The following is a 26,899-nucleotide window of genomic DNA, read 5'->3' on the forward strand; positions in this document are numbered from 1 at the left end:
CTGCAAGGAGGCCAATTTCAGGATGAGAGTCTGACCATGACTTCAAAGGTTATAAAGGTCTTACTCTGCTGCTGCTGCTGATGCTGAAGAGATGGATTTAGAACATAATATGCAAAACATGAAGTCCACCAGTGGCTGGAATGTATTTACACATTCTGACAACACACCATGACAGGCGGAACAGGACTCACCTGTTTGCGGGGCTGGAGTCTCCGTTTATTTTTTAAAGAGCGTAAAAGTTTTGGATGCATGTTCTACTCACTGCAAAACCTTTTGTGATGTTTGTATGAGTGGTGAAGTAAGTTAATATGTGCACTATATGCGCTGCTAAACAGTTCAGTTATTAATTACAAAGTAACACAGAATGCAGGTGAGGTCCATGTTCGGACTTATCTTTAGGTCCTGCAGTGGATGCCATGTATTCAACACACATTTTACATTTCACTATTATTCTGCAATATAAGATTCTTCCTGAAAGTCCAAAAATGTATTTTCATCAATGCACAAAACACTGCCTTTCTAGTATGTTAAGCAGCTGTGCAGGAGGTTGTTGTTCCAGGCTGAGCTGTGTGTAGTCTGATAAATTGCCTCGAGTGACATCACTTGCGTTAGCTTTTATTTGGGCTGAAGAGCAAAAGTTTCCGGAGGGTATTTGTTCCAAAAGAAGTGAGCTCACCAGACCTCCTCATCTCTGCTGGAGGCGAGGAGCTGCAAGGGACATTAGTCACCACGAGCATAACTGTTCTACAACATATCGGAGTGCAAAGCTTAATATATTCATCACACTGTAGTAAACACAGATCAGAGACAAAGAATTGTAGTATTAGATGTTATAGAATTTCGAGTGTAATCTGGGGTTTTGCAGATTCATTCAATATTCAGCGTTCTTCTCTGAGGATGGACGTTCCTGCAGACCAGGGTGTCTACAGATCTCACACAAATGAGCTAAAAGTAATGATTTAGCACAATCCTCAAAGTTCTCTACTCACTTCATCTAACCCATCATCGTAATGAGTCGGTCTGTGTGTGTCTGTGTGTGGGGGGACTGAAACTTCTGCCGACTGCAGAAGTTTCCTGGAGACGAGTGACACTTTGACACTTGGGAGACTTTCTGTGTCACTTTCACCCCCCACTTGTCAACACACCTACTGCACCCGCTCCCACTCACACCCTGTCACATGGAGCTCAGTGACATGTGAGCAGATGGTAACTCATTAAACATGCTGACACGAGTTCCTCTGCTGCGTCCCTCAGCTGCCACTCCTCGACATTCAATTCAATCCAAGTTCATTTGCGTCTCAAACAGGAAACATGAAGGTGAGGCGTGAAAACCATTTTTGTAATTGCATCATAAGAAATTTAGACTAAAATCAAAGTCCACTCTGATGGTGACTGTGTTTAAATAATTAATAATACGTGAAAATGTTCTAGATACAGCAAACAAGGACTACAACATTATGTAACTTATTTTAAAATGCTCTGATGTTCCGATTTGAGTCAAAGAAAATAACCTTCATCATAAGTATGTTTTTAAAAAGATTAAAAAATTTCACATTTGCCAAATTATAACTGAAGTACAGATGTCACAACATTAAATTCTAGTTTAATTTTGTCCGAGGCAAATTTTGTAGAAGTAAATCGAACTAACCAATGAAAGAGTCTTTTCACAAATGCCTCATTCTCTCTTTGTGTTGTTATTTGTCAGCTTCCTTACACTTGCACACAGTTGTCGTTTGAGTAGATGGCCATACAACAGTTAGTGGGAGGTACTTCCATTTGTTTGACACTTTCCATATGCAAATCAAATGGCTTTATTCCAGATGTACTTGTCATTTGGTAAAACAGTAAAACAGAAAGTCTGCCAAAGTGCATTTTCAAACTCTACCATGGACATAAATGACCTGACTCTCAAACTCCTGTTCTGTTGTTTAACCTTTGACTTCAAGGTTGTTTGAATTTATGCACAAACACTCACACACACGCAAACAGATAAAGGAGCGGCTCCTCAGGCTACCTGAGTTTCCTGTTAACAGGCTTCACCCTGCAGCTCCAGTGAAGCTGCAGGGTGGATGTCGTGTGTACAAACTATACACACGACATCCACTTTGTAAAGGTGCAGTTGGCAGAAGAGAACACAAATCTGGACCAAAATACATTTGGATGCGTGCTGCCTTTCCCTGTGAGGGGTCACAGATTATCTACTATATCTCTGTGTGTTGCTAGAGGCTGCTTGTCTCCTCAAAACTAATTATGTGGTGGATTTGTCTGACTAGTTACAGTGTAAGATGCCAAGCCTGTTTTTATATATGTAAAATAAATGCAGTGGGGAGATTTGTCACCTCTGTACAAACTGGCTGATAATGCTGTTTAATTTCTTCTTCTGATGATGTCTGTGTTTCCTTTTATCCTGTTTCACTATGAACCTCTGTCTGTTCTACTTTGTATAGTGACTTACTGATAATTATTTTTGTATTGTGTCACGTGACATGACTGAAACATGCTAATATACCGTTTTTTCTGCACATTTGATATGAAGGTGTAGCTGTATTTCCAAATGTTCATTATGAGATACAAAAATAAAAACTTAAATGTCAGTTTTTTGTGTCTTTCTCAGGCTGTTGAAGACACAGTCACTGGAATGGTTCTACACTAATGTGAAGAGGCGCTTCAAGCGATTTGGCAGCGCCAAAGTGCTGAAGACTCTCTACAGGAAGCACTTGGCTCAGCGCAATGCGCTCTCAGAGCTGACTGGTAATCTATCAATCAATCACTTTTTATTTGTGTCTAGAGAAAAACATATAAACCTCAGAGAGAACCAACATCTATCTGTCCATTATGTGTTGTCAGGAATTGTATTATTTCAGTTAAAGGCTCAGTTAGAATTTAGATAATTTCCTCTGTATCATCACTCAGAAAAGTGAAACTTAATATCTTTTGATTTTGTGATGCTGCACAAAACATGTTTAAATGTCACAATGGGATCGAGGGACCTGAGGGCCACTTGCTGACAAAAGAGCAAAACATAACATCTTTTAAATTTTTCTCAGTTTCACCAATCATTAATTTAAATTAAATCATGCTTGATCATTAATAAAAGCAGATTGTGAATATAATGTTTCTTTTCAGGGAGTTTTCCCTACGAGGTTTACAATTGAATTTATCGGGTTTCCTACATTCGACCACATGGGGCAAACTCCTTATTAAGAAGAGAGCTGTCTCAGTCTTATTCTCTCTCCACTGTGTCAGTAGCACATTTCTTTATGCAGCTCCACAGCTTAATGTGAATCTTGTGGCACAAACAGGGTAAAGGAAGATGTAACTGCTCTCCTATGACTGAGCAGCATGTGCTCCTCCATGCACACAGAACAAGAGGAGGAGGAGGAGTTAATCTCCAGGTCATTAGTTCAAAGCTTCTAGCAGTGATTGAACAGAAGAAGGGTTTTAGAGGATGGTGTTTTGTGGAGGTCGCTGGCTGCAGATGATGCAGAGCTGTGACCCAGGTGGGAGGAGGCCTGATGTGGGCCGGCATCAGGACGCTGCTCTGCATCTCATTCTGATTCAGGGAGCTCTTTTTTACATTTTGCACTTGGCACACAACATATCATGCATTTTAATTTGTTCATGACAGACCTGCACCGCTTCAGCCGTATGAATTCAGCTGCCAAATCCCATCTGCATAGTCTGACTCATACTAATGTTGCGTTGCATGAGCCAAATGTGATGCTGCATGAAAAGCAGCAGAAATAATGGAGCTGACATTTGGGAGCTGAGAGCTGTGGGGTATAGGCGTCATCGTGTGTTAGCTTTATGTGGCAGTGGAACATTTTCAACCCCAGCCTGGTGACTCAACAGCACTCACAGATATCCTCCTGTAAAGTGTAACTCAAAAAGAGCAAAATGACCCCAGAGAGCAGAGGGAGTGGGTGAGAGAACAAACGTAGTGGTAGTCTGATCTCTAAATCTGATCTTCTTATGCATCATAAGTTAAAACATCATAGTTTTAAACATACAGGCATTTTGAAACCACATTTAAATTGACAAGATGCAGCTTTTTACTTGGATCTGCACCAATCCACACACACCCTTAAATAAATCATTATGCTTCTTTTTTTTCATTAAGATCCATGTCCGCCCCCCTGATTTAGATCTGAACCAAACATTTGATGGATTATTTCTGGACCCTTCCACCAAGTTTCTTTTTAATCCATCCTGAAAATTTAGCAAAATCCTGCTAATGGACGGACGGACGAAAATATGAACTCCTTTTCGTATCTCAAACGGATTTAAAAGATACAGGAAAGAATAAATAAATGTATGCTTAACCTCTTAAACACTTGCAAACACTTAATTAATGGTCCAATGTCAATTACATGTCAATGTTTTTTTTTACAATCTTTGGTTAAAACTGATTTGACAGGATTGTGAATGAGTTTAACTACTGGGAGTTAACGTGCTGTCATTCACTGTACATTCAGGGTAATACTGATCACTGTAGTGACACACATACTCATGTATGGTACATGGTTCATCATGTTCACACGGTGCCTTCGGGGAAACTGTGGCCTTTAACTGCTGTGAAAGAGACGACAGTGTCGGTCATGACTCTGCTGCACGTCCATGTTCTGGGGCTAAATGTGTCCTGAGTCACTGAAGCACAGAGAAGTCACCAGAGGGTCACAGGAACAAGCTCCAGCCTCTGAAATACAAATAATATCCTGAGTTAGTTTTGATTTACAGAACCTCTCACACCAGTGAACTTGTGCCCTGCCCATAGTTTTTAGTCTCCAAGAATCCGAGTAGAGTGCTCTCTGCCTTTTAAAAATAATCTGCAGTTGAATAAAATGATTGGAAGTGACCCTGTGTTCTCTACTTCTGAACCAGCGCCTGCGGTGCAGATCAGGTTGCCTGGTAATGCCACACACGAGTCCACGCTAATGCACTTACATAACCTCCAATGGCTGCATTGTTGCATGAATATTTACATAACGTGACAAGGACTCAAGGCTCAGAATTAGAGGGGGGCTCTATGGACATTACGACGTGTTTACTGAACTTTAAAACGTCAAACTTTATATTAAAAGACTGATTCTACTGGCTCAATAGGTTTTAGAATTATTTATGTTTACAATGTGGATATTATCAACCAGTGAATTTTTGTATTTTCTTTATTAAGTCTATAAATAATAACTTTGATGTAATGTCTTTTTATATCCATGTCCACATCTGTGTGTGTGTGTGTGTGTGTGTGTGTGTGTGTGTGTGTGTGTGTGTGTGTGTGTGTGTGTGTGTGTGTGTGTGTGTGTGTGTGTGTGTGTGTGTGTGTGTGTGTGTGTGTGTGTGTCCAGAGGGCAGCGCCTACGAGGAGAGCGTCTGCAATGAGGGCAGCGTCTGTGGGAGCGACTCGACCTTCTACAGACAAAGTGAAGGTACAGACATATTTGATTTATTCATAAAAAACATTGTTTATCCTAAGCTGCTTCCTCCATCCTCATATCAAATGGGGAGATATAAAGGCCTAAGAGTCTAATATTCACATTTTCCCATAATATTCTATGGAGACTCGATTTTGCAACGGATCCCCAAGACAAGGCAGCACCTCAAGATGGAACTGATTATTAGGTAAAAATGTTGGAGACGCCACAAGACTCTTTCCTTGTCAGTTTCTATTAACTCAGTTGATTGAATTAGCCCACACTATTTACCTCGCAGTGAACCTGGCACCTTCGGGGACTCGGGGCAGTTAATCCAGCTTCCTGCAGTGAGCACTGAATTTCATTTCCATAAGAAATGTATCACAACTGACCTTCTGATGCCCTGTTATCCACTTCAAGGTTAAATGATAAATCCACTCAGGAAGCCATGAGCTCAGATATTTATCTCCAACTGTGCTGACACCCTCCTTGCACCTCACAGCCCATAACACAGTGGAGAATGAATAGTTTGAAAGAATAGTTTGATTACTTTGGTGTGTTGTGTTGGTCTGAGTTCTCACTTCTCAGTTCACTTCACCAACAGGATGAGTGACTGCAAACATGAATGAAAAGCTGCAGCAGCCCGATAGTCTCGCCTCTGTCTGCTGTGGCTCAGAAACATGACTGAGAGCTCGAAAACAAAACAGGAACAGAAAGGGATTCACTCCCTCCCTCCTGTTCAATGCCATTCCACTGAGTGACTTACGTTTTTGACCAAACTGTGACTCTGGTGTTTCTCTGTCTGCAGAGCACAGCATGGCGGAGACGCTCACTGTGGCCTTGCGGGTGGCAGAGGAAGCCATAGACGAGGCCATTTCCGAGGCGGAGTTCGACACTGCCAGTCAGGTTATTGTTACTCATGTCTTATCAATAGTGTTGTTATAAATATAAATTTTCTGGTAATTTCTACACACACTGTCTTTCACTTACACAAACACAGATCTTAGAAGTCGTTTCTCTATAAACAGCAATGCACCAGAGCGTATTTTCAGACTGTACTAGTACTGTCATGTTAATGTTTCAGTCTATAATATTTATTTCTCTGTAATATATTCCCTTTGGTAAATTTCCTCTACATTCTTTTTTTCATCAAGTTTGCTCTTAATCTGGGTTTAGCCCTTTGATTCAGACTATATGGACCATAAGGATTATTCTACAGTCCATATGACACTTTTATACGACAATATGATACATAATGTAATATAGAATACAATTACATAAATCATATGCTGATAATACTTAACACAAAGTAGTGTGCTGCCTTTACGTTTCAATTGCAATGTTCAAAATGATGTGAATCATTGATGAGACTCAAATGGACCAGAGAGAGACGCAGTAAAACGAGAGATGCAAAACAACTAGAAAAAGATAAAAAATGGCGGAGAGACAATCAAACTTAAGTTTTTTAAATCTCTTTCATGTAGAAGCTTTGTTTGTCTTGGATACATGCTTGTCCATGGCCCTGGTCCCCATTGTCTAACAATCTATTCCTTGTTTGACACATAAAAAAATAATATCATTTGATCTAAGGTCATTGGCTCATATCACATAATGTTTTCAATGAGCATCCAAAACTTAAATAAATTCCTTAATCATTTTATGACACCAGAAACGCAAACTGTAAAATAAATCTGAAGTACAGTAGCGGACACTGAGAACTACTAGTGTACGTTCAAAGAGATTTATTAATCTGTTAAAGTACCCCAAAGCTTTTCAACATAGTACATAAAATATGTATATTCAGAGTGTATACTTAGAGAAGTAATCAGCTTATAGTGTGTGTGTGTGTGGTGCTTAAAAGCTTTCTTATTTGTGTGTATGTGTGTGTGTGTGTGTTTGTTTGTTTGTTTACCAGGAGAAGCAGGATGAGGCCCAATATCTGCGGGAGCACAGACGAGAGCTCATAGACGAACTGGCTAAAACTATTGTGCAAAAAGTAAGAAGAAAAAAAAAAACGGGTTTTAATGTTGCATGTGTGAGCTGCTGCAGAGTCACTTTGCAGAGACAGATGTTTTATAGTTTGTAATTAGGCTGATTCACTGTGTGGGAATCGGTTACGTAACAGTCCAATGTAAGTCAGCGGGTGAAGCTTTCACCACGGGTCTGCTGCAAACATATTCCTCCTGCACATAGAACAACAAACCATTAATATGCTTTGGATGAAGAATATACTGTAAATTGTGTTTTCTGATGTGGTATCAGAGCTGCATGAAGTATTAATAACGTGTCTGTGTATTGAAGATCATTAACAGGAAGAAGACTTTGGCTGAGAAGAGGACAGAGTACGACCAGGACTGGCCCCTCGGACAAACCACCGACCCTCATCATCCTCATCCTCATCATCATCATCAGTCAACCTGTGATGAAGCCTCCTGCTCGCTCACACACCAACCAGGCCTCTGGGTAACAGAACATACACACACACACACACACAAACACACCTGCAGGGTCATGGAGGGACCCACACAAATTCTTGTACTAGTGAGGACACTTGCTGCCTTAATGTATTCCTTAGCCCGCTAACAAGAAGTATCGCAACTAAATGCCCGACCCTAATCCTCTTAACTATCAAATAGCCCTTTTGTTAAAGTGAGGAGTGGCCAAAATATGCAAATGGTGTGTGGGTGTGGTGATAAATGCTGACCTCTGCTGGTAAAACTGTTAAACACACAGTGGAGATTTTTATTATCCTCTTTTAACACCCTTTTAAATGTGTCCTCTCTCTCTCTCCTCAGAGGTCACACTCTGCCTTCTCCCTGTTGGCCACCGACGCTCCAGGGCTGATACAAGAGTCTCTGCAAACGCTGAAGAAAGAAGGCAGCGGCTCGACCATCTCTGCCTGGAAGAGTGTGGACCGCCTCGACAACGCTGGTATGCTCATTGCTGTGACCTCTGTAACCTCAGCTGTGACCTCTGAGAGCGGAGTCACGCCCAGGAAACACCTTATTTCAAATTGAGCTGAAATCTCAAAATGTTAAACTGTTTGTTTTCTGATGTTAAAAATTGCTTTCCAAATAATAGTTGTTGCTAGAATGAAGTATTAATGTTGTATAGATTACATAAAGATTTTTCCAAAAGGGGATAACAAATTAAAAAGAAAGGAGGTGTGCCATGGACACAGGTTTAAGTCTGTCACCTAATAACCACCCCCTCTCTGTTTTGTTGCTGTACGATTTGGGTTTAATTGTGTACTTGACATATGTCCTCATCCTCTGCTTGTCTGCATGATATCTGTGTTTGCACTCAAAGGTGTGTCCTCAGTCCTGAAGAGCCCAGACGGGAACTGGATCGCCCTGCAGAGCACCCAGCTGTCCCGCCCCACCTTGCTGACCCAAAGGAAGAGCCAGGTCTACAGTGCCTTGGAGAGGGAGTCCGGGGTGGTGTCCGCCTACGAAGCCATGGACTCTGACGACGAGGACCAGCCTGAACCCGACAGCTCCTGGGGCGCTGCCCTCCAGCAGATCCACAGGAAGATGACGGACTGTAACCTGAACCTGCAGGACGCTCAGGACAGTGTGGCGTCCCCGCTGACGAGCCGCAGAAGCAGCAGAGATGCTCGGTTTTCAGACTCCGAGGGGAACAGGAAACCTCATAAACCTCTGGTCGCGCTCCTTAAGAGGAAGGTGCCTGCGGAGATCAGGCGACCTTCAGCATCACGAAGGACGAGTATCATTGATGTGAACTTCAACGTAGAAGTAGCGTCGGAGGAAGAGGAGGAGAGGAGCGGTGTGGCTGCTGAGCCGGAGGGGGGGAAAGCCAGGAGATCGCGGAGGAAAAGGAAGAGTAAAAGAGTAGCTGCTTCTTCTTCAGTGTCGGTAAGAAATATCTCACATTAATTTAAAAACTGATGAGATGTGAGATTGGAGACATTACATTTTTTCAAAGAGGGAAATACTAACAGCAGAAGATAATTTAATGATGAATAGTTATATATGGTCAAGTAGCCTTTGGTATTGTAATATGTACAATTTCCTGTTGAGGCTCATGAAGGTAAGGTCTGGAGTTTTAAGTTAAAGTGAAGATCAACTTTATAAAGGCACAACGGGGAAAATCAGATTCATGAGTTGATTGATTAATTAGTTACTCAATGAATTTGATTTTAAATACAATCTTTTGGATTAGAACGACAAGTGTAGTAGCGTTTGAGACTTTCAAAACTTGCCACAGACATTTTTCCCATTTAAAAAAAAGATTTTGTTGATTAAACGATTTGATCAAAATGAAACTAAATAATAATTCCTAAATTCCCTTTGAACCTACTGTAAAACCACCGGTGTCCTTGGTAAAGTTAGAATTTATTAGAAAATATTAGAAATGCTTCAGATCGTGATGTTATTCAGCAGCATTATGAACTCGAGCTGCAAAATAACCACAACAACTCTGTAAAACACTTTCCCATGAAGGCAGGAGAAATAACAGAACTACTGAATGAGATTTAATAGTTGACGATTGGTTTACAGATACACATGTTAAATGTGCTTAATTCACCACAGAGATACATTTAACTCTGTCTTCTTGTATCCTCAGGATTTAAAAAAGAAAGAGAATGAGTCCCGACCTAATTCTGATGCCCTGACGTCCGACACGTTGACCTGTGAAGCCACGACCCCTGAACCCTTTGACCCCGAGAGCGACACCTCTGGACATGCAGCGAATCAGACGGACGAGGAGCTTGAATTAGAATTACAACAGCGTGCAGGCCGAGTGTCAGCAGCTTCCAATCGAGAGAAGGTGCTCGAGGAAGACAGAATCTCTGATGATGATGGACTGAGAGAGGAAAGGAGACAAGGAAGTGAGGATGGAGATGACGAAGAGGAGAGGTTGTGGAAGATGGAGGTCGACTTGGATGAAGGAAGAATGGAGAACGAGAGGGCAGAGGATGAGAAAGATTATGAAGTAGATGACGAAGAGATGAAGCACAGATTGTACAGACTCGTGGCACAGTCCAGTCTCAATTACCTTTCCTCTACCGATGACGAGTTGGACAGAGTCGGCCCAAGTGAGGGAGAATGGGATGAAGACAATAACGAGGAAGAGGAGGAGAAGACGGAGGGACTCACTTACAAACTCTGTCGACTGGAGAAGGAAGTGAGAGCGACGCAGTTCTCCTCCACAGAAGACGAGCTGGACAGACTTGGCGTCGACGAGAGGAAGACAGAGGAGGAGAGTGGGAGCCACGAGGAGCTGGCTGTGAAAGTGTGCAGATTAGCAAACCAAGTCCAGGCCGTCCAGTTTTCCTCCACAGAGGACGAGCTGGACCGAGCGGGCCGAGGCGGAGACGGGGAGCAAGGGATGGACGAGGAGACGCTGTGGACGTTACAGGCTGAAAAGGCAGTTCAGGCCGCTCAGCTTCGAGATCTGGCCAGTCTGGTCAGCGCCTCGCAGTTTTCATCCACCGAGGACGAGCTGGATAGAGTTGAACAGGACGAGGGGGAGAGGGGGCAGGAGGTCAATGAAGGAGAGATGCAGAGCAGCTTTGAGACGGAGGAGGTTTGGGGAGGAGCAGAGGTCAGGAGAGAATCATTCGAAGATCTGGATGTGAACATGTTTGATTTGAGGGATGAAAGTGAGGATGAGAAAGCAACAGATGAGGATGTTTTGGACGATGAGAGACAGAGGGAAAATCCTGAAACAAGCGCGATCGCGATAAGAGAGAGGGTTGAGGATGAGATAACAGCCGTAGAGACGCATGTACGTGAGGACCAGGCTGACACCGAGACACGAGGGGGAGACGAGAGGAAATCGGTGGTTGAAGCTGAGAAAACAGAAGAGATGATCGACTCAAATGAGACACGAGTGGAAAAAGACAATCAGCCAGAGGCATGGACGCCAGACAACAGCAAAGACGAGAAGTTAAAAGAAAGCGAAGAGGGTCAGGAGAGGTGGGAAGCGTCAGCGGACAGTGAGGAGGACGACGCAGAATTTGACAGAATCATCAGCAGCATGTTGATGATGACTTTAGACGACATGCAGGTGGAAACAGCTGCAGAAAACGGGAGAGTAAATAAAGAGCTGCCCGCCACAGAGGGAGATGGAAGCATTCAAATAAAGGAGGAGAGTGGTGTCACAGAAAAGGACGCTGAGGCACAAGGTAGATACGATTCAGAGGAGACAGGAAGTGTGGAGAAAGTAGAAAATGCAACTGAGAAAAACGAGCAGGAAGAAAAAGATGCAGATCCACGAGATGGAATAAGTTTGGATCTTGAGACAAACAAGACCCAACAGACGTGTGAGAAAAAAGAAGAGGATGATGAGGAACGAGAGGAAGGAAGTGGAAAAATAGCGATGGAGCAGAAAATTATGGAGGAAGCTGCTGCAGAGTGTGAAAGTAAAGAAAAGGACGAGAAACTGGAGGAAACTCAGGAAAAGAGGGATGAAGACAGCTCTTCTCTTCAAGAGGGGTTTCTGTCCCCAGAGGAGATTCAACATGTAAGCACCGCTGATCTGTTTCCTCTTCATACACAAACTTAACAATAACACTTTGTCTCTGTTGGAGCAACTGACAACACTCAAATAATCTCTCCACTGCTACTGACAACCTCACTAACCTCTCAGCTAACTACCGCCTCCATGTCTGTGCTGTTTCTTCTTCTCTGTCTTTTCTCTGTGCCGTGCAGGGTAGTGACGCCGAGCTTTACAACACTTTACACTTAATGTCAACTCTTCTGCAGCAGGTGAGAACAAACTAGTTTTGCTGTAGGAAGCTGGAGAAAACACATTTATTTTAACAATTAATATGCGGCTAAACTTCTTTTGCCCCTTCTTCCCCTCACAAATTCTTCTCATGCAACTTTTTTTACCAAAGTTTATTTTCTATACACTGTTGATGGTCTTTGTTTAATCTGTTAAATAACATCCAGTTATCCACTGTGGATATAAAGAGAATCCTCCTCCACAAAATAATCATTTAAATGTTTGTGTTTGGACTCCATTTAAAGCAGTGATGTGTCTTAGAGTTTTTCATTTTTATTGGACCAGTGCTGAGCTGGTTCTAAACCCACAGTCTGTTTGCTCGGCCTGTGGTGACGCTGGTTGCAGCTTTTCTTTCAGAAACTGAAAAAGTGACCTGCAGTAATTGATATTGAATGTATTGCACGTCCAAATTGGCGTTATTAGATTTTTCATTATGATTACAATGCTGCAGGATTTTAATATTGAGTCCACATCCTGTTCACACTGGGACAAAGCAGTAGATTTGCAACTCAAGTTTCATCAGGCATCAAAAAACACTTTAAAGAATAAAACTGAAGCGACAACGTTAGAAGAAGTGAAAATCAAATTGTACTGTTTTATCACACTGCAAAACATCAGGTTTTTACAAAGAGTCTGTTTTAAGAACATGTGTGTGTGTGTGTGTGTGTGTGTGTGTGTGTGTGTGTGTGTGTGTGTGTGTGTGTGTGTGTTGCAGAGGTATTCAGCGGTGTCCCTGTGCCGCATCACCACTCAGGTGCTGAAGGTGCTGAACGCCACTGAGGAGCTGCTGCAGGGAGTCGAGGGAGGAGACGGAGCCCGGCCCTCCTCCACCTCCCTGCCCCCAAACACCGACGCCAAGAAGCTGGACCAACAGTTCTCCAGACTGGAGGAGAACGTAAGTTTGACTCTCTTATCATTCAGCGTTTGTTTAGGAACTCTCGGCCTGAAAGTGTCAGCAGGGCAACAACACGGCGTAAAAGCAGGTTCATGTTACATCATCTGGGTTTGTCTTGTTTGTATATAAAATACCTGGATGTGAAGTTAAGCCTGTGTTGTTGTGGTGGGTGCTGCAGGTGTATGTGGCGGCTGGTTCAGTGTTCGGTCTGGAGGCGGAGCTGAGTGACCTGGAGGAGTGTGCCAGGGGAATCCGCAGCTCCACCTCCGACCTGGAGCTGTCCTTCCTGGAGGAGCAGGTGGCGTCAGCTGCTGCCAAGGTCCAACAGTCGGAACTACAGGTGGGTGGAAACTGCACCAACGGTCAGAGACGGAAGGGCAATGTTTACAGATCCGAAATTCTTTATTCTGCTCATCTTGAATACTTCAGGGAGTTTAACCCGTTAGTTTTTGAGTTGTGGTTTTGAAGCCTCAAGTTCGGGTTAGGGTTAGGCCGCCGTCTTTGTTTTTTGAAACCTGAGGTAATAACACTTGGAGATTCTGGGGTTTAGCCTGACTGAGAGCTTGAGGACACTTCAGGCCCACCTACACCTGTTACATGCACCCATTGGATGGTATTATCTGTCAATCACACAGTATCCACCTCCCCAATAAATATAGTGCTTAATTGCTTTAGTTTGAACATAATTTACACACTTAATATCATGTTGTATTAAAGAAAACTTGAAACAACAGATTGAGACCATTAACTAAAATGTTCACTGATGTTATAAATCAAGTGAAAAGTAGATTCACGTAGACTTCTATAGAAGCAAACATCTTTTTGCAACCAGTAGAGTCGCCCTCTTCTGGTCATTAGAGAGAATGCAGGTTTCAGGCACTTCAGCAGTCTGGAGTCTAAACGTCAACCTTTACACAGTCTACGATTATAACAGACGGGTCGATCAGTTTAAAAGTGCTGTAACGACCACAACATCAGTCTGATGAGGATGTGTGTTGTTCACTCCAAGCTGTGCTGCCCCCTCTTGGTACAAACATGCACTGCATAAGCTGTTTGTGTCCCTGCTGCTGCAGATCGGGGACATCTCCACGAGAATCGCTGCGTTGAGGAGCGCCGGCCTCAACGTGGACACACAGTCACGCTTAACTAAGGCCAGATCCATTCCAGTTATGGTAAAATACATGTTAATATTGATCATTTATCATAAGAGTGAACAGCGTTACTGTCCGAACTTTATGTCAAAAATATTCTACATGAATTCTCACAGCCGGTCACCCTCGACTCAACCAGACAACTGAGGAGGCGACTTCCTGCTCCACCAGCGAAAGGTTCGAGTGTCTTTTAATTTTCTACATTTCAAGTGGTGTTTAAATATAAATTAAAATATTCACTGAATGTTTTTTTATTCCCTCAGAGGACAAAGAAACCTAAATCACGGACCCAGGACCGTTGCAGTACCTCCAACACAGCAGTGCCTTGACCTTTGACCCTGCAGCCTACAAGCCAGTCTTAAATTATCCCGTCGGGTTTTATTTTTGCCTTAATTTTATCTTAAACATACCTCAATTAATATGGGACACTAGTGCTCTTCGTAGATCGTGTGTGGATGTGCAGTAAATCTTTGATTCTGGTGTCGTCTTCAGAAATGTACAGTAGATGAAATGACTTTATTTTCGGATTTGACACCAAACTGTTTTGAAATTGTGTCCATATTTAAAAAATAAGTCCTGTGAAATGATTCTGTTACACAGTCAGTGATAAAAAAAATGAGTTGGACATTTAACTTTCTGATAATTAAAGTTTTACAAATGATGTGTAGTGACAGAAAAGGCACAGCATCATCATTTTACTGTATCATGAATATACAGTCCACACAAGAACAATTATAGCATGTTAGAAAAATGTTGAAGGACTGTCTAACAGTGATATTATGGATGATATAAAGCTGTATTTTCCATCTTGTAGTGTATGTATTTGTACAGAAAAACAATCAGTAATTGATGTTTACCGCCTTTATTCTTAAGAACAGAAAGTAAAAAAAATTGAAAAGTGGCTCCCCGGGGGAGGGGGGTGCAAAGGTGAGGACTTGACACCCAAATACCACATTCCTGCGTCTGAAGTAGGTGTGGGAACGAGAAAGGAACTCCAAACTAACATAGCAGTAAACATGAGTGCGTGACCTGAGTAAAGTAAAAACAAGTTTTTATCCAGTTTCCTTCATGAAATAAAAACTTTCGGTGGCTCAACAAGTAAACACGAAAGCCAAAGTGTTACATTAAAACATCTGAAGTTAACTTTTCCTCTCTGGGCTCGAGTTCTGTCCTTAAGGTGAACTTGAGCAGCAGCTAAATTGATGAAATATTTCAGCATTGGAGCACATAGCGCTAACTCCCATAGAGAACCAGCTCTGTCCCCAGAGCTTTGTGGGAAGTGTAGTGTTGGTCAGGAGCTCTCTGAGACCAGGAAGCGCTCCCTCTGATCAGGGACTATGAATCCTTCCTTCTGTTCGCTCTCTCTTCTGTCCGACATCACAAACGACTGTTTGGGGTCGATGACCACCGAGCCCTCCTTGTCCTGACCGGGCGCCTCCATCTCGGCGTAGGACGGGTGACCAGACCCTCGTCTGAACTTCATGATGGGCCAGCGGGTCGGCCGCCGCTGTGTGAGGGAGAGGAAAACAGATAATACAAGAATCTGGTCTCAAATCAATAGAAATTATTGATTGTAGTTGTATTTTGGAAAGTTGTTGGAAGTCAATACTGCTCCTTCACAGATTTCAGTCTACACTTGAACAAGCCATGACCAGTTATAATAAAGAGAGAAACACCTCCATGAAGAAGAGGCTGGCACTGGAAGTGGGGTGACTGTACACGTACAGCGACAGGAGGACGGCTGCTGCCATGACGACCATCGTCAGGACGATGCCTGCCAGGAGGCCGACCTGCAGCCGCTCGTCTCCCTCTCCCGTGTCCTCCTCCTCATCTGCTGCTTCACAGAGGTGAGGGGGGAAACTCAGTGAGTCACATTCACATGGAATCTGACCCAAATATTCTAAACTCAGGAAAACACTTCTAAATTCAAAAATACTGCAAATTGCATATAATGATGTCATTTATACAATATGATAAAGACCAATTGTCTAAATACGCTGCAGATTGTGTCTCATTCTATAAAATCATACTTTTATTGATTTATTTGTTTAAGCTTTATGTATGTAGTTCTATAGGATGCATATATACCTAACCTATATTTTTAAATCGATATAAGCTTAAGAATTTTTCTCTGTAAAATGTTGAAAAAAATTAGTTTTTCCCAAGTGATCTTCCCACCAAGTTTTTTTGGAAGTGCATTAAATGAAATGACTTACGTGCTTCACTGATGTGTAACGAGATCTTTGTGTCATCTGTAGAAACAGAAACACATCATTACATTTAGTATAGTAGTTTGTTTGTAGGGAATCTTAGAATCTCAATCGAGAAATAAAATCTCACTATGACACTAGATTGTCACTGCTACAGTAAAACCAGTCATTTAAATGTTTGTGAGTCAATCTGACCACATAAGGAATGTCAGAGATTTAGTAATTTGTAGTTTCCTTATAACTAGATCAATACATTTTTAAAGAACTTTGTTATAAATTCTAATAAATAAATACAATTATACTTTTACTTTACTTTTCCTTCTTCCAAAGTGAAATAAGGGAATGTACTTTACTTGGAGTTGGACATTGACGTCTTCGATTACAAACATTAGTCACTACAGCCAAATAATACAGCACCCCCCATATACTGTGACCCAACTAGAGCACAGAGTGATGCACACATACCGAGTCATCCTCCCGTAGCTGAGGATACTATGCAGTATTTAACATGGCGCTGTATATACGCTCGGCTATGATCTAGCAGAGGCCTGGGAAATAGCTGACCACTTGACCCTCACACTGTCGGAGCTTACAGAACACAGTGGGCGTGGACGCTGTGCGACAACAACAAACATTCATCCATGACCTGGGATCCATCTAAAATCAGATAAACAACATTTTCAGAAGTGATCCAGGTTTACCGTCTGCAGGTCTGCTGGTGGGAGGCTGTGGTGTGGACATTATTCTTCTGCTGGTGCTGCTACGGCGCGTTGAGGGGCTGGTGAGGGGGGGCGTCCTGCTGAGGGGGTCGGGGGTCACGCCGGACGTCCTCTGCTCCACCGAGGTCGCTGTGACCGGGGTGGTTGTGTGCGTCAGGTGGGGAGATGTGGCGTTTGTGACGTCTGTGATCCGGAGACACCGGGGATCTCGCCTCTAGAAGGAGAAGCATCAGTCACGTCATTTGTGCAGAACCAAAGAGAAATGTGATAAAGTCATAATGGTAATAAAGTGTTTTTTTAAGTGAACTCAAGGAGAACCTCCTCTGGGCAGCCGAGGTCGACCCAGTCCTGCCGGTTCCGATCGAAACCACTGGAGCATCTGAGGAAGAAAGCAAATATGCATTATCAAATAGGTAAACAAAGTACTATACTTTCACAGTGCTGGATCCAAATATAGTATTACAATATAAATATTTATGAGTTTGGATTAAGCCTCAAAGGATTTTTCACAAATTATTAAAAAGAAGGCTTCTGATATAATCATCTTAATAATCCTAATAAGCATGGTCATACAACAATCATTTAAACTGTAAATACGATTATGCTCAAATACAAGAAGAAAGCATGTAGTAAAAAAGAAAATTAAATCTTTCGTCAAATATTACAAATGCACAAATCTTTACTGTATAATGTATTAAAAGACTAATGTTAATGCAGTCAATTCTATAAATCTGAGAACGCTTCAATTATCTTATTCAGTATTATTTCAATTATAGTTTTATAGTGGTAAATACATTTTATTTATTTTTTGGTTTTTAATGTAAATAATTCAGTATAATTTTTGACGACACATACAATGACCAAATATTCTTCATAGCTTCAGCCATGATTTATTCATCTTCATATTTCAACGGTTGCAGATTTCTGCTTCATGAAATTACATTTTGAGGAATGTGCGGCCTTCTCACTGGTATGTGCCCTGTGTGCTTTTCCAGTTTACCTTTGTAGCCGACTGCACCAGCTGCAGTTAAAGCCAATCTGAGAAGTGACACAAGGAGCACAGCTGGAGAACTGGAGACACGCTGGCAATAAGGAGAACAGGGAAGAGCAAGAAACACAGTTTTAATTGTCTGAAAATAAAAACTTGAATGTGTTTTCACTGAAGGTTTTGCAGTGTAGAGCTAAACTGCCTTTTCAGTTTCTGTTTCCAGTTTTATAGAATGGATTCGTAATTCCAAAAAGTTAAATCCCAAAACTCTAAAATAAACATAATAATGAATGAGATAAGTTATTTCTTCTCTAGAAGCTTACTCGGGAGCGGCACCATCTCCACTGATGTAGAGTTGCAGATTTTGGACTTGAGGATATCGACCTTGTGATACTCGAAGATGGTTCTCCGCCGGACATCTGGAACGTGTCAGAAAGGACATTTTGTCGTTAATTCCCGGTGAAATCTGACATATTGTTTGATAAGTCGAAATAAAGGATTTTAGGAACAAATGTGCCACTCACTGGGAATATGCTCTATTTCATGCAGCACCACAAAAGCATCTGATAATCCCACTTTCACAGGATGATTCCCGGTGCTGATGATGCTGATGTCAATAGGAATCTATGAAAGAAAAATAACGCACGTATAAAACTAAATCTGCATTAAAGGAAGAGCACGAAGAAGAAGATAAGGAAAGTCACCTCTTTGTATACGAAGACAATCCGCCCGTCGCTGTGCAGAGCGGCCTGGAAGGTGAACGTCCCCAGACCCAAGTCATGGAGCTGGATCCGGTTCCACTGAACCACCAGTGCAGTTCCTGAAGAGTCGACATGAACCCACATGCACAACACAGTCAAACATTTGCAGCAGATCCACAACAGGAAAACTAGGATGGTCCTGCCGTTCTCACCGTTATCAAAGTAAAAGACGGAGGAGTTTTTGGAAAGACTTGGGTCGAAGTTGGCCATCAGGGGAGCGATGTACTGAGTCGCTGTGAGCATCCGGTGAATCAGATCTCCTGTGTAAATGAAACCTGGAGGAGGCGGACATGCAGAGGTTGCATCAAATGTTCAGCTGTATTTTGTTTGTGCTGTATTTTGTTTCCAGCTGTCGTTCTACATTATCTGTGTTTATTTGTGCCGGTTAATTTCTGCTGCAGTTTTTAAACACATCCTCAACTTCAGGATTTTCTTCATGCTGGAGATGGAGAGGTTGTGTATGAGCTGATCATTAAAAAGACAATTGCTTTGAAAGGAAATACAAAAATACAAAAATACAAAAACCTAAATTTGTATAATTTATCAGTACAACAATATTCTCAAGCTCAAATTAAGACAATATCTCAGAGTTTGTCTTGTAATAGTGAGGAAAGACATCATGTGACTCACCTCCAGTTGTCACAGTGATTTCTTTGAGTATTTGTCCGTAGAAAGGGAAGTCGAAGGAAAGATTCACCCTCTGGCAGCAAACAAAGTGAAGGCATCACAAGAAACACTGGACATACATCAGCCATAGAACATGTAAAATACAACTTTACTGCAGCTAAATGAGAATTCACTCATTTTTGTTCTTATGTGATTCATTAAAGTTCCTCAATCCTGATTTGAACGACTGAGGGTAAATTCAGATTTTCCTCTAAATGTTTCTACAGCTCCTCTTTCCTTTTGATAAAACAAGGATTTCTCCTGTTTATCCACACAGAGGGATTTTCTTTTTTACCTCTGTCTGTCTGTGGGTGTTGGACAGGAAACCATGGACCTTCCACTCGTCCTCCTCCATCTTATCGATGTCCACCCACAGCTCTTTACCTGCCGCGTCTCCAGGGCCGTAGATCTTCGACGTGTAGTAGGCGTGATCAGTGTCCTGTGGAGGAAACTGAGTTATGAAATTCTTGCATCCCATCTGTCTTTCTGATTTACCTTGTGTGCGAAGCCTGGATCAGAGTCGATTTTCAATCTGTTTTCATTAGCTTTCAAAACCAACCCTTTCAACTGTTGGTGTTTGTATAAGCACATTAATGAGAATTATTTTTGGTGAGTTCAAAATAATATTTCACAATATAATCGTACAATCCAGGATCAATTTTGGGGTGAATCATTAAAATCCCCTTTTAATCTCTTTAAAAAAGACATAATACACAGATGCTCCATCAAAATTCCCAGCATGCATTGATTCTCCCTCTATTACAGTTCACTCTTTTTCAAACAACTGTTCCCCAAATTATGTCCTGAACTACCATCGTGTTTTAGATTTTCACCAATCTGATTTCTACGTGTCTTGGGTGCAGATTAATTGTACCACAATCTGCGTAGAGTTCTCATGTCTCTCCTCCATCATCAGGTCGAGATCTGACTCCTCTGCTTGGTGCTGGTCTCTGTAGTGGCCCCTCTTGTCTGCAGCCCAGCCAGGGCCCCCCCCCGACCGGGGCCTGGACGCCCACTTCCTCTCCCTGTGACTCCCGATGTTCACATGCAGTCGTCTCTCTGGAGCAGGCAGCCCCTGCGTTTCACTGCGGTAGACCCCTTACAGACGTGGGAGAGGGAGATAAATTAGCGCTGTGATCATATCATTGTTTTAATGTGTGTGTTTTTGAACCAATACAAACAAATTAACAATAAAATTCAGATACCAGATATATTAATACATTATTGAGGTATAGATCTCAGTAACGTTACAGGTTCAACACAATTTATAATTAAAAGGTAATTTGTGTTTAAAAGGTAATTCACAAAACCTGCACCATTAAAACCACACAACAATTCATACAATTCTCATGAATTCAGCTCTGCCAATTACAGAAAACAGCAAATCTTACAACAAAAACATAATTTAAGTGATATGTGAGGCAACTACACTGGAACATAGTACAGTGCATAACTGTCCACTCATGAAACCACATATAAATTTGGTAGATACCGATTTTTATTTTAACCTGTATCGAATTGCACAAACTCATACATTTCAGTCCCCTAAACATTTCGACATCAAGATCCATGAGTTATTCTTTGAGAAATAAATACAAATGTTGTGAAACGTCAAGTTGCGCAATGTTAAAGAAAGTTAAAAAATAAGGATAATTGCTGGATCCACCCTCTGATCAGGATATACACAAAGATGCCTGGCTTCTCTCCAGACACATACCACATCCTTCCACCTTTGTGTATGCTAATCTGACCAGTAGTTCTGTGTGTAATCTTACAACCAACAAACTGACATAGGTAATAACATAATCTCCTTGGAAGGAAATATAATGATAGAGAATGCAAACACTTTCTGCTGTGCAATGCTTGAAAAGCCTGGCACATACATTTCTTATTCTGTGATATTAACACTATTTGAATCTTAAATCTATTAAGGGGCAATAACAGGGCAATCTGTGTGAGGGAATATCAGCTGTGCAGACAGAATGTGTCCTCGATCATCAGTAAACTGGATTCCTGCGTCTTATTCACACATGCAGCAGGACATAAACAACTCCAGATCGGGGGCCATGTGGAAAACGTGCGGGCGTCCCGTCATCCTGCCCCCGCCAGCGACAACAGAGCATCCTGACCTCCCTCTTCACAGCGGAGGGTGAAAGCATGCTTCACATTCTTCACACCAGCAGCTCCAGGAGCAGGCATGTGAGGCCGGGCAGGGCAGCAGTCAGGGGCTGTTGTGTCTGTGTTGACTGTCGCAGCGTGCACGGCCCTGTGGCTCCAGGGGCCTCACAACAAGCCTCGCTACAGAAGGTCTTAGTAGTGCAGAGGTGAAGAAGACAGAGCAGATGATGCCAACCAATCAATCAATTAATCGGAAAGAATAAAGAAAGAATGAGTCGTTAAAAGAAAGAAAAATTATAGTCATGAAAAAGAATAACAGGAAGGAAAGATAAGGGGGGAAATAATAAAGAAAGAAATGAACAGAAAAATAGAAACAAAGCAAGTCAAAAAGAAGTAAAGAATGAAAAAGACCTGGTGAAGTTTCTCTCTGGAGTCAGATGATGATAATCAATCGAGCTGTATTTGTATAGCCTGTATTCACAAATCTATATTGAACTGGAGCGAAGAAAAACTACCAAACTAAAAAAGCTTTTAGTAATGCAATAACGTGACAACACTGAACTGAACATTAACATATTCAGGATATTTCTGTGATTCCTTAAACTAAGTATACTTGTATAACATCATAATGTATGATATGATAATATACAGTAATTATATCCAAATCATCAACATGACTTGAATTACAAGTGAAAACAACATGGTGAAATATGGAGCTATGAAATGTTATGAGAATTACTAGAAAGACTTTACTGAAAATAAAAGGATTATTTATCATTATAATTTCCGCTGCTTTAGTAGGTTGTAGTTGGTGCATTGATTAAGATCAACACATTTCATTTGAATTATTTAGTGATGAACAAAAAACGTGGCTTTAATTATATTTTTCTTAGACAACACTTAGATATATTTTCCAGCGTTAAACAAACCATACACACACACACATATACATGTTTAGATATAAATATATATATATATATAAAGAGATAGAGATTAAATAACTTACCAGTGGCAGATTTGATCTTATTGAAGCTGAACTGAAACTGGAAGACGAGGATGAGCCCTGTGATGAGATGAAGAGTCTTCTTCACGCTCATCATCATCCTCCCTCTCACTTATAAAGAAGTTAAATAAAAGCACAACAGCGTTTGTGTCCTGACTTCAAAATTCTCCTCGCGTTAACGTCCATGTTAAAGGTTTCAAATGTTCGCAGCTCATCTGTGCGACTCTTCAGTGTCTGCGAGTCTGCAGTCACAGGGGGGAGGCGTTCACTGGGCGTGGGAATTCGCAGCATCAGATTACTTCACATCACAACTGCAATCTTTCTCCCCATATTTTTCCATTCTTTCTTTCGCATTCTGTCATATTTTCTTGTTATGGCAATCTCTCTTTAAGAAAGAAAGAAAAAACGAAATAAGAAAAAGAATCAATTATAGTCAGGAAGAGAAAGAATGATGATAGAGGATGGGAAGATGGCAAAAACTCAAAAAGAAAGAAATAGTAAAGAAAAAGGGGAAGAAAGAAAAGGGATGAAAGACGAAGGAAAGATGGGGGAAATAAAAAAGAAATAATAATGAAAAAAAGAAAAGGATTATAGAAGACTATAGAATAAAGACACTTTGGTCCATTTTCCATCCAATAACACGGAGGTGGGATTTATGACCGACACCACAGCCAGCCACCAGGGCACAATGGAGACGCACCGATGTCTGCCCCCCACCCCCTTTCACTTTTATTCAATTGTTAGCTCTTCTGCTTTTAAAATATTGTTAGTATTGTAGATATAACAAAAGTTTTCACTGTTTAGTCAGAATAAATGTCTCGTTCCATTCCCTCGAGCTTCTATGGTTCAAAATCAATTCATCTACTCAAAGGAATAATTATTGCAGGTAAAAACAAATAAGCTTTTTATTAAAAGGTGTGACATTAGCATTTTGACATTACAAATCATTACAATTTTTAAGACATTGTAATAAATACTTAGGAACAGATAAGATGTTCGCTAAGACGACTGGAATCTACCAACATGTGATAAGTGCCACTGGATCACTGATTCTGAAGCTAATTTTTTGCTCTCAAGTACATTTGTGCTATGTGACACCTAAAGGATTAAGTGAAAGATTCTACAGGAAATACAAGAATGAACACCAAATAAATCCCGCTGGTTTAAAAACATTGGACGATTTACAGGAATAATTCAACATTGTGGGAGACATCTTCCCGACAGAGAAAGGAGCAGATTTGCTGAGCTGCACGCAATCAAGGAGGCACGAGTCACAAAACACCACTTTGGTTTCCGGATGCTTTACGCAGGATACGTGTTCATGATTGAGCTTTAGAAATGATATTGAAGACGATCATCTGTTCACATCACTTCATTTGGTTTATTGGCAAATGGCAACCAATGTCAAGGTGAACCACCGCCACCTCTCGTTAAGTCACTGAACAAATGCAAAGAAGAATGTTTCCCATAATGGATGATTCCTTTAATCTTAACAACCATTACCACGATCATTTGTCCAGACATTGTCTCAATTATCGATGATATGAAAATTACTTAAGACATGATTTATCCATTAATGTGAATGCAACTCACAGCACCTTTAATTAAGCAGTTATTTGTCTCAGAGATGTGGGTGGAATGCAAAAAAAAAACAATAAAACAAACTGAGAACAAACCACCATCTTAAACATTTAAAATCCACATCTCAGAAGCTCCACTTCGAAGATGAGAGGAGAATTGGGTGGGATGACGGGAGGGTATCCACCGCTGCCATACGCGTAGTCCGGCGAGCAGGTCAACCTCGCCATTTCACCAATACTCATCTGTGGAGGAGGCCAAGAAAAAAAGTTAGAAAAAGGAGACTGCAGGTTATAAACCTATAATTCGCATTTCAAATTAAATTTAAAAAACTGCAGCGGAGATGGAGATTTACCAACTAAAACACCAGCCCAGAAACACAGGGTTCTAAATATTCAATCATGCAACAACAGCAATTTGGTCCTGCACCTAGGAAAAGAGTTAAGGAGGCAACTTCATTGCTCTTTTGCTGAGAGTTTGTTTCATCAGTTTAAGACACAGGAGCAAATTAATCCCCGAGTTGACCTCTGCTCTGCCTGGAGACTGATTTAAAGCCTGCGGTGCACAGAGCAGAGCTGTATGCATTGTATTCTTTTCTAATATCCATAACTACGAGGGGGCGTCCAGGTATCTCGCTCAAAAGTCTTGCACAGGAAGAACATTGCTTCAACCATCATTTCAGATCACCCAGTGCAATTGCTAAGTCGGAGAAGTAATCCCACTGACAACTAATCTTGATGTGTGGGAAATTCAACAATTCAGTGAAATGTCATGTTAAAGTTAATCTCATTACCCTAGCTACACCTTCATCCCAAGCACGAATGACCTCTCCCATTCCCAGCTTGAAAACAAAGGGCTTTCCCCGATCCCTGGAGGAGTCAAACTGCTTTCCGTTGGTCAGCGTGCCTGTGGAACGACAAGAAGAAGTGTTTTATGATAAGGAAATGAAAAAAACACATTTAGATGCTTGGATAGTAAACCACAGTTAAGGGATAAAAAACAAAATACATAAATAATACAAAAACACGACTAGATGGATCAGGAGGGGATGTTGTATGGATGAACGGAGGGAAGAACTCATTTAGTGTGCATCAGGATTTGTATTCCCCTTCTCAAATTTGCGAGATTGTGCTCTTTTAAAATTTCACCGATTTCAAAAGGAAATCATTTAAGGATCTCGATCTAAAAAAAGAGGGAAAGATCCCAGCTGGGCCCCAGGCTGCCAGGGACATGCACCCAGGTCTGATCAACCTGTGGTGGGCCAGTCTTAGAAGAAGGTGCCTAGTGATTCAAAAGGCAGAAAAACCTGAGGACACTAAAGTTCACAACTGAAGACAAGTCTCCAGCATCTGCTGCTGGTTGGCACACAACCATCAAACCTACAAGGAACATTCACCATCTTGTCCCATATTCCATAAAAAAAAAATAGGGGCCTAGTATCTCAGTGTGTGAGGTTTGATGCAGCTTGGTTGGATTTATTGTTGTAGCTGAGCAGCTTCGCTTCAGATTTCAACTTTCGATTACTAGTTATCGATCCGACGAGGCGGAGACTGAACATCTTCACCGCAAGAGTGAATAATGGAGACATGAGGAACGTTAGCATCGCCGTAGCTAGGACCGTTAGCATCGCAGAAGCTAGGACCGTTAGCATCGCAGATGCTAGGACCGTTAGCATCGCAGAAGCTAGCACCGTTAGCATCGCTGTAGCCGAGCGCAAGGAGCGGAATGTGGGCGAGCTGCTCACCCGGCTCCACCGGACGATCTGCTCCGATTCAACCGCAGAAGAAACACGTCTTGTGACCCAGGGAGCTCCACGGAAGCCGGTTAGCTGGATTTTAAAAATCACCCCCACCACCACACTTCGTTTCCGGCGTCCGTGCCAAGCTAACGTTAGCTAACCCGAAGCTACACCCACACCCACCCACACACATATATCCCCTCGACTCAGCCCATAGGAGAATTAAAAAACACAAATATCACAAGTGCCAGATTCGACCTGAACATGTTATTTATAAATATATAAATAAATAAAAATATAAAAGAAAAGCGAGGAGCCCCGGATCGTGTCTTACCGACGTAGTGCACTTCCACCCGGTGTCCTCTCTGCGGGAAAGTCCTCCCTACAGGCACACATCGTGGGGTTAGAATGATCAGATCCAAAAATGATAAGAAACATATCGATTCATTGAACAGTTGTAAACAGATCCTCACCGTCGCCATGCCTCAGTGTCTCGACGTCGACTCCCATTGTTCTCCTCGCTGATGTGGATGTGACCGAGCAGCTGGACGCTTCCACCCCTTATGAGAGCTAGCTGCAGGATGGAGCTGTCATGTGACCTGCGTGGTCCCATTTCCGCCTCACTGTCGATTATTACAATTTTTAAAAAAAATGGATTCCTATTCACGTGAGGTCAAAATGTATGAATAAAAAAGTCATAATAATAAACCAAATAGAATTGTATTATGATATGGTAAAGGGATTTAAAATGCTAGGTTCCCACCGTCTGTGATTTATCTGCTGTGCCTCGTCCAGTTGTTTTCATTTCAGACCTTTTCCCTGTTTGGATGTTATATTTGGACATCACTAATGTAACCAAGACACACACACACACACACACACACACACACACACACACACACACACAC

General features: G+C 41.7%; 3 protein-coding genes across 3 annotated transcripts in view; 1 reads left to right on the forward strand and 2 right to left on the reverse strand.

The window, feature by feature from the left end:
- LOC133018275 (rab effector MyRIP-like) overlaps nt 1–14,985 on the forward strand; it is a 30,202-nt gene extending 15,217 nt beyond the window's left edge. The window contains exons 4-16 of the mRNA XM_061084596.1: nt 2,615–2,751; nt 5,346–5,426; nt 6,220–6,317; nt 7,327–7,407; nt 7,713–7,874; nt 8,207–8,342; nt 8,733–9,286; nt 9,999–11,900; nt 12,880–13,059; nt 13,238–13,399; nt 14,133–14,231; nt 14,327–14,387; nt 14,474–14,985. Coding sequence (XP_060940579.1) covers nt 2,615–2,751; nt 5,346–5,426; nt 6,220–6,317; nt 7,327–7,407; nt 7,713–7,874; nt 8,207–8,342; nt 8,733–9,286; nt 9,999–11,900; nt 12,880–13,059; nt 13,238–13,399; nt 14,133–14,231; nt 14,327–14,387; nt 14,474–14,490 — 3,670 coding nt within the window. The 3' untranslated portion in view covers nt 14,491–14,985. The remainder of the gene's footprint in view (nt 1–2,614; nt 2,752–5,345; nt 5,427–6,219; nt 6,318–7,326; nt 7,408–7,712; nt 7,875–8,206; nt 8,343–8,732; nt 9,287–9,998; nt 11,901–12,879; nt 13,060–13,237; nt 13,400–14,132; nt 14,232–14,326; nt 14,388–14,473) is intronic.
- Nucleotides 14,986–15,501: 516 nt separating this feature from the next.
- plxdc2a (plexin domain containing 2a) lies at nt 15,502–22,775 on the reverse strand. The gene is made up of 14 exons (XM_061084904.1): nt 22,679–22,775; nt 20,429–20,652; nt 19,850–19,993; nt 19,519–19,588; nt 19,041–19,163; nt 18,832–18,947; nt 18,652–18,751; nt 18,451–18,546; nt 18,140–18,221; nt 17,458–17,518; nt 17,122–17,353; nt 16,427–16,462; nt 15,887–16,044; nt 15,502–15,717 (listed from the first exon to the last, which is right to left on the reverse strand). Exons 1-14 carry the CDS (start codon nt 22,773–22,775, stop codon nt 15,502–15,504), a joined length of 1,755 nt encoding a protein of 584 aa, XP_060940887.1.
- A 787-nt stretch (nt 22,776–23,562) lies between these two features.
- On the reverse strand, nt 23,563–26,580 carry LOC133017686 (peptidyl-prolyl cis-trans isomerase FKBP1A-like). The gene is made up of 4 exons (XM_061083836.1): nt 26,465–26,580; nt 26,326–26,373; nt 25,047–25,159; nt 23,563–24,498 (listed from the first exon to the last, which is right to left on the reverse strand). The coding sequence occupies exons 1-4, from the start codon at nt 26,499–26,501 to the stop codon at nt 24,367–24,369; spliced, it is 330 nt and encodes a 109-aa protein (XP_060939819.1). The 5' UTR covers nt 26,502–26,580; the 3' UTR covers nt 23,563–24,366.
- Nucleotides 26,581–26,899: the final 319 nt, after the last annotated feature.

Source organism: Limanda limanda, chromosome 13, assembly GCF_963576545.1.
Source record: "Limanda limanda chromosome 13, fLimLim1.1, whole genome shotgun sequence".
Classification (NCBI taxonomy): domain Eukaryota; kingdom Metazoa; phylum Chordata; class Actinopteri; order Pleuronectiformes; family Pleuronectidae; genus Limanda; species Limanda limanda.

What these genes read in the sequence shown, in the direction of transcription:
- plxdc2a (XM_061084904.1), bottom strand. Translation starts at nt 22,775, where the DNA reads ATGATGATGAGCGTGAAGAAGACTCTTCATCTCATCACAGGGCTCATC. An exon ending in ACACCCACAGACAGACAGAG is followed by an intron (nt 19,589 to 19,849) that starts GTAAAAAAGAAA and finishes GTTTGCTGCCAG; the next exon opens with AGGGTGAATCTTTCCTTCGA. An exon ending in AATCACTGTGACAACTGGAG is followed by an intron (nt 19,164 to 19,518) that starts GTGAGTCACATG and finishes CGCCTCCTCCAG; the next exon opens with GTTTCATTTACACAGGAGAT.
- LOC133017686 (XM_061083836.1), bottom strand. Translation starts at nt 26,501, where the DNA reads ATGGGAGTCGACGTCGAGACACTGAGGCATGGCGACG. An exon ending in GACACTGAGGCATGGCGACG is followed by an intron (nt 26,374 to 26,464) that starts GTGAGGATCTGT and finishes GTGTGCCTGTAG; the next exon opens with GGAGGACTTTCCCGCAGAGA. An exon ending in GGGATGAAGGTGTAGCTAGG is followed by an intron (nt 24,499 to 25,046) that starts GTAATGAGATTA and finishes CCTCCTCCACAG; the next exon opens with ATGAGTATTGGTGAAATGGC.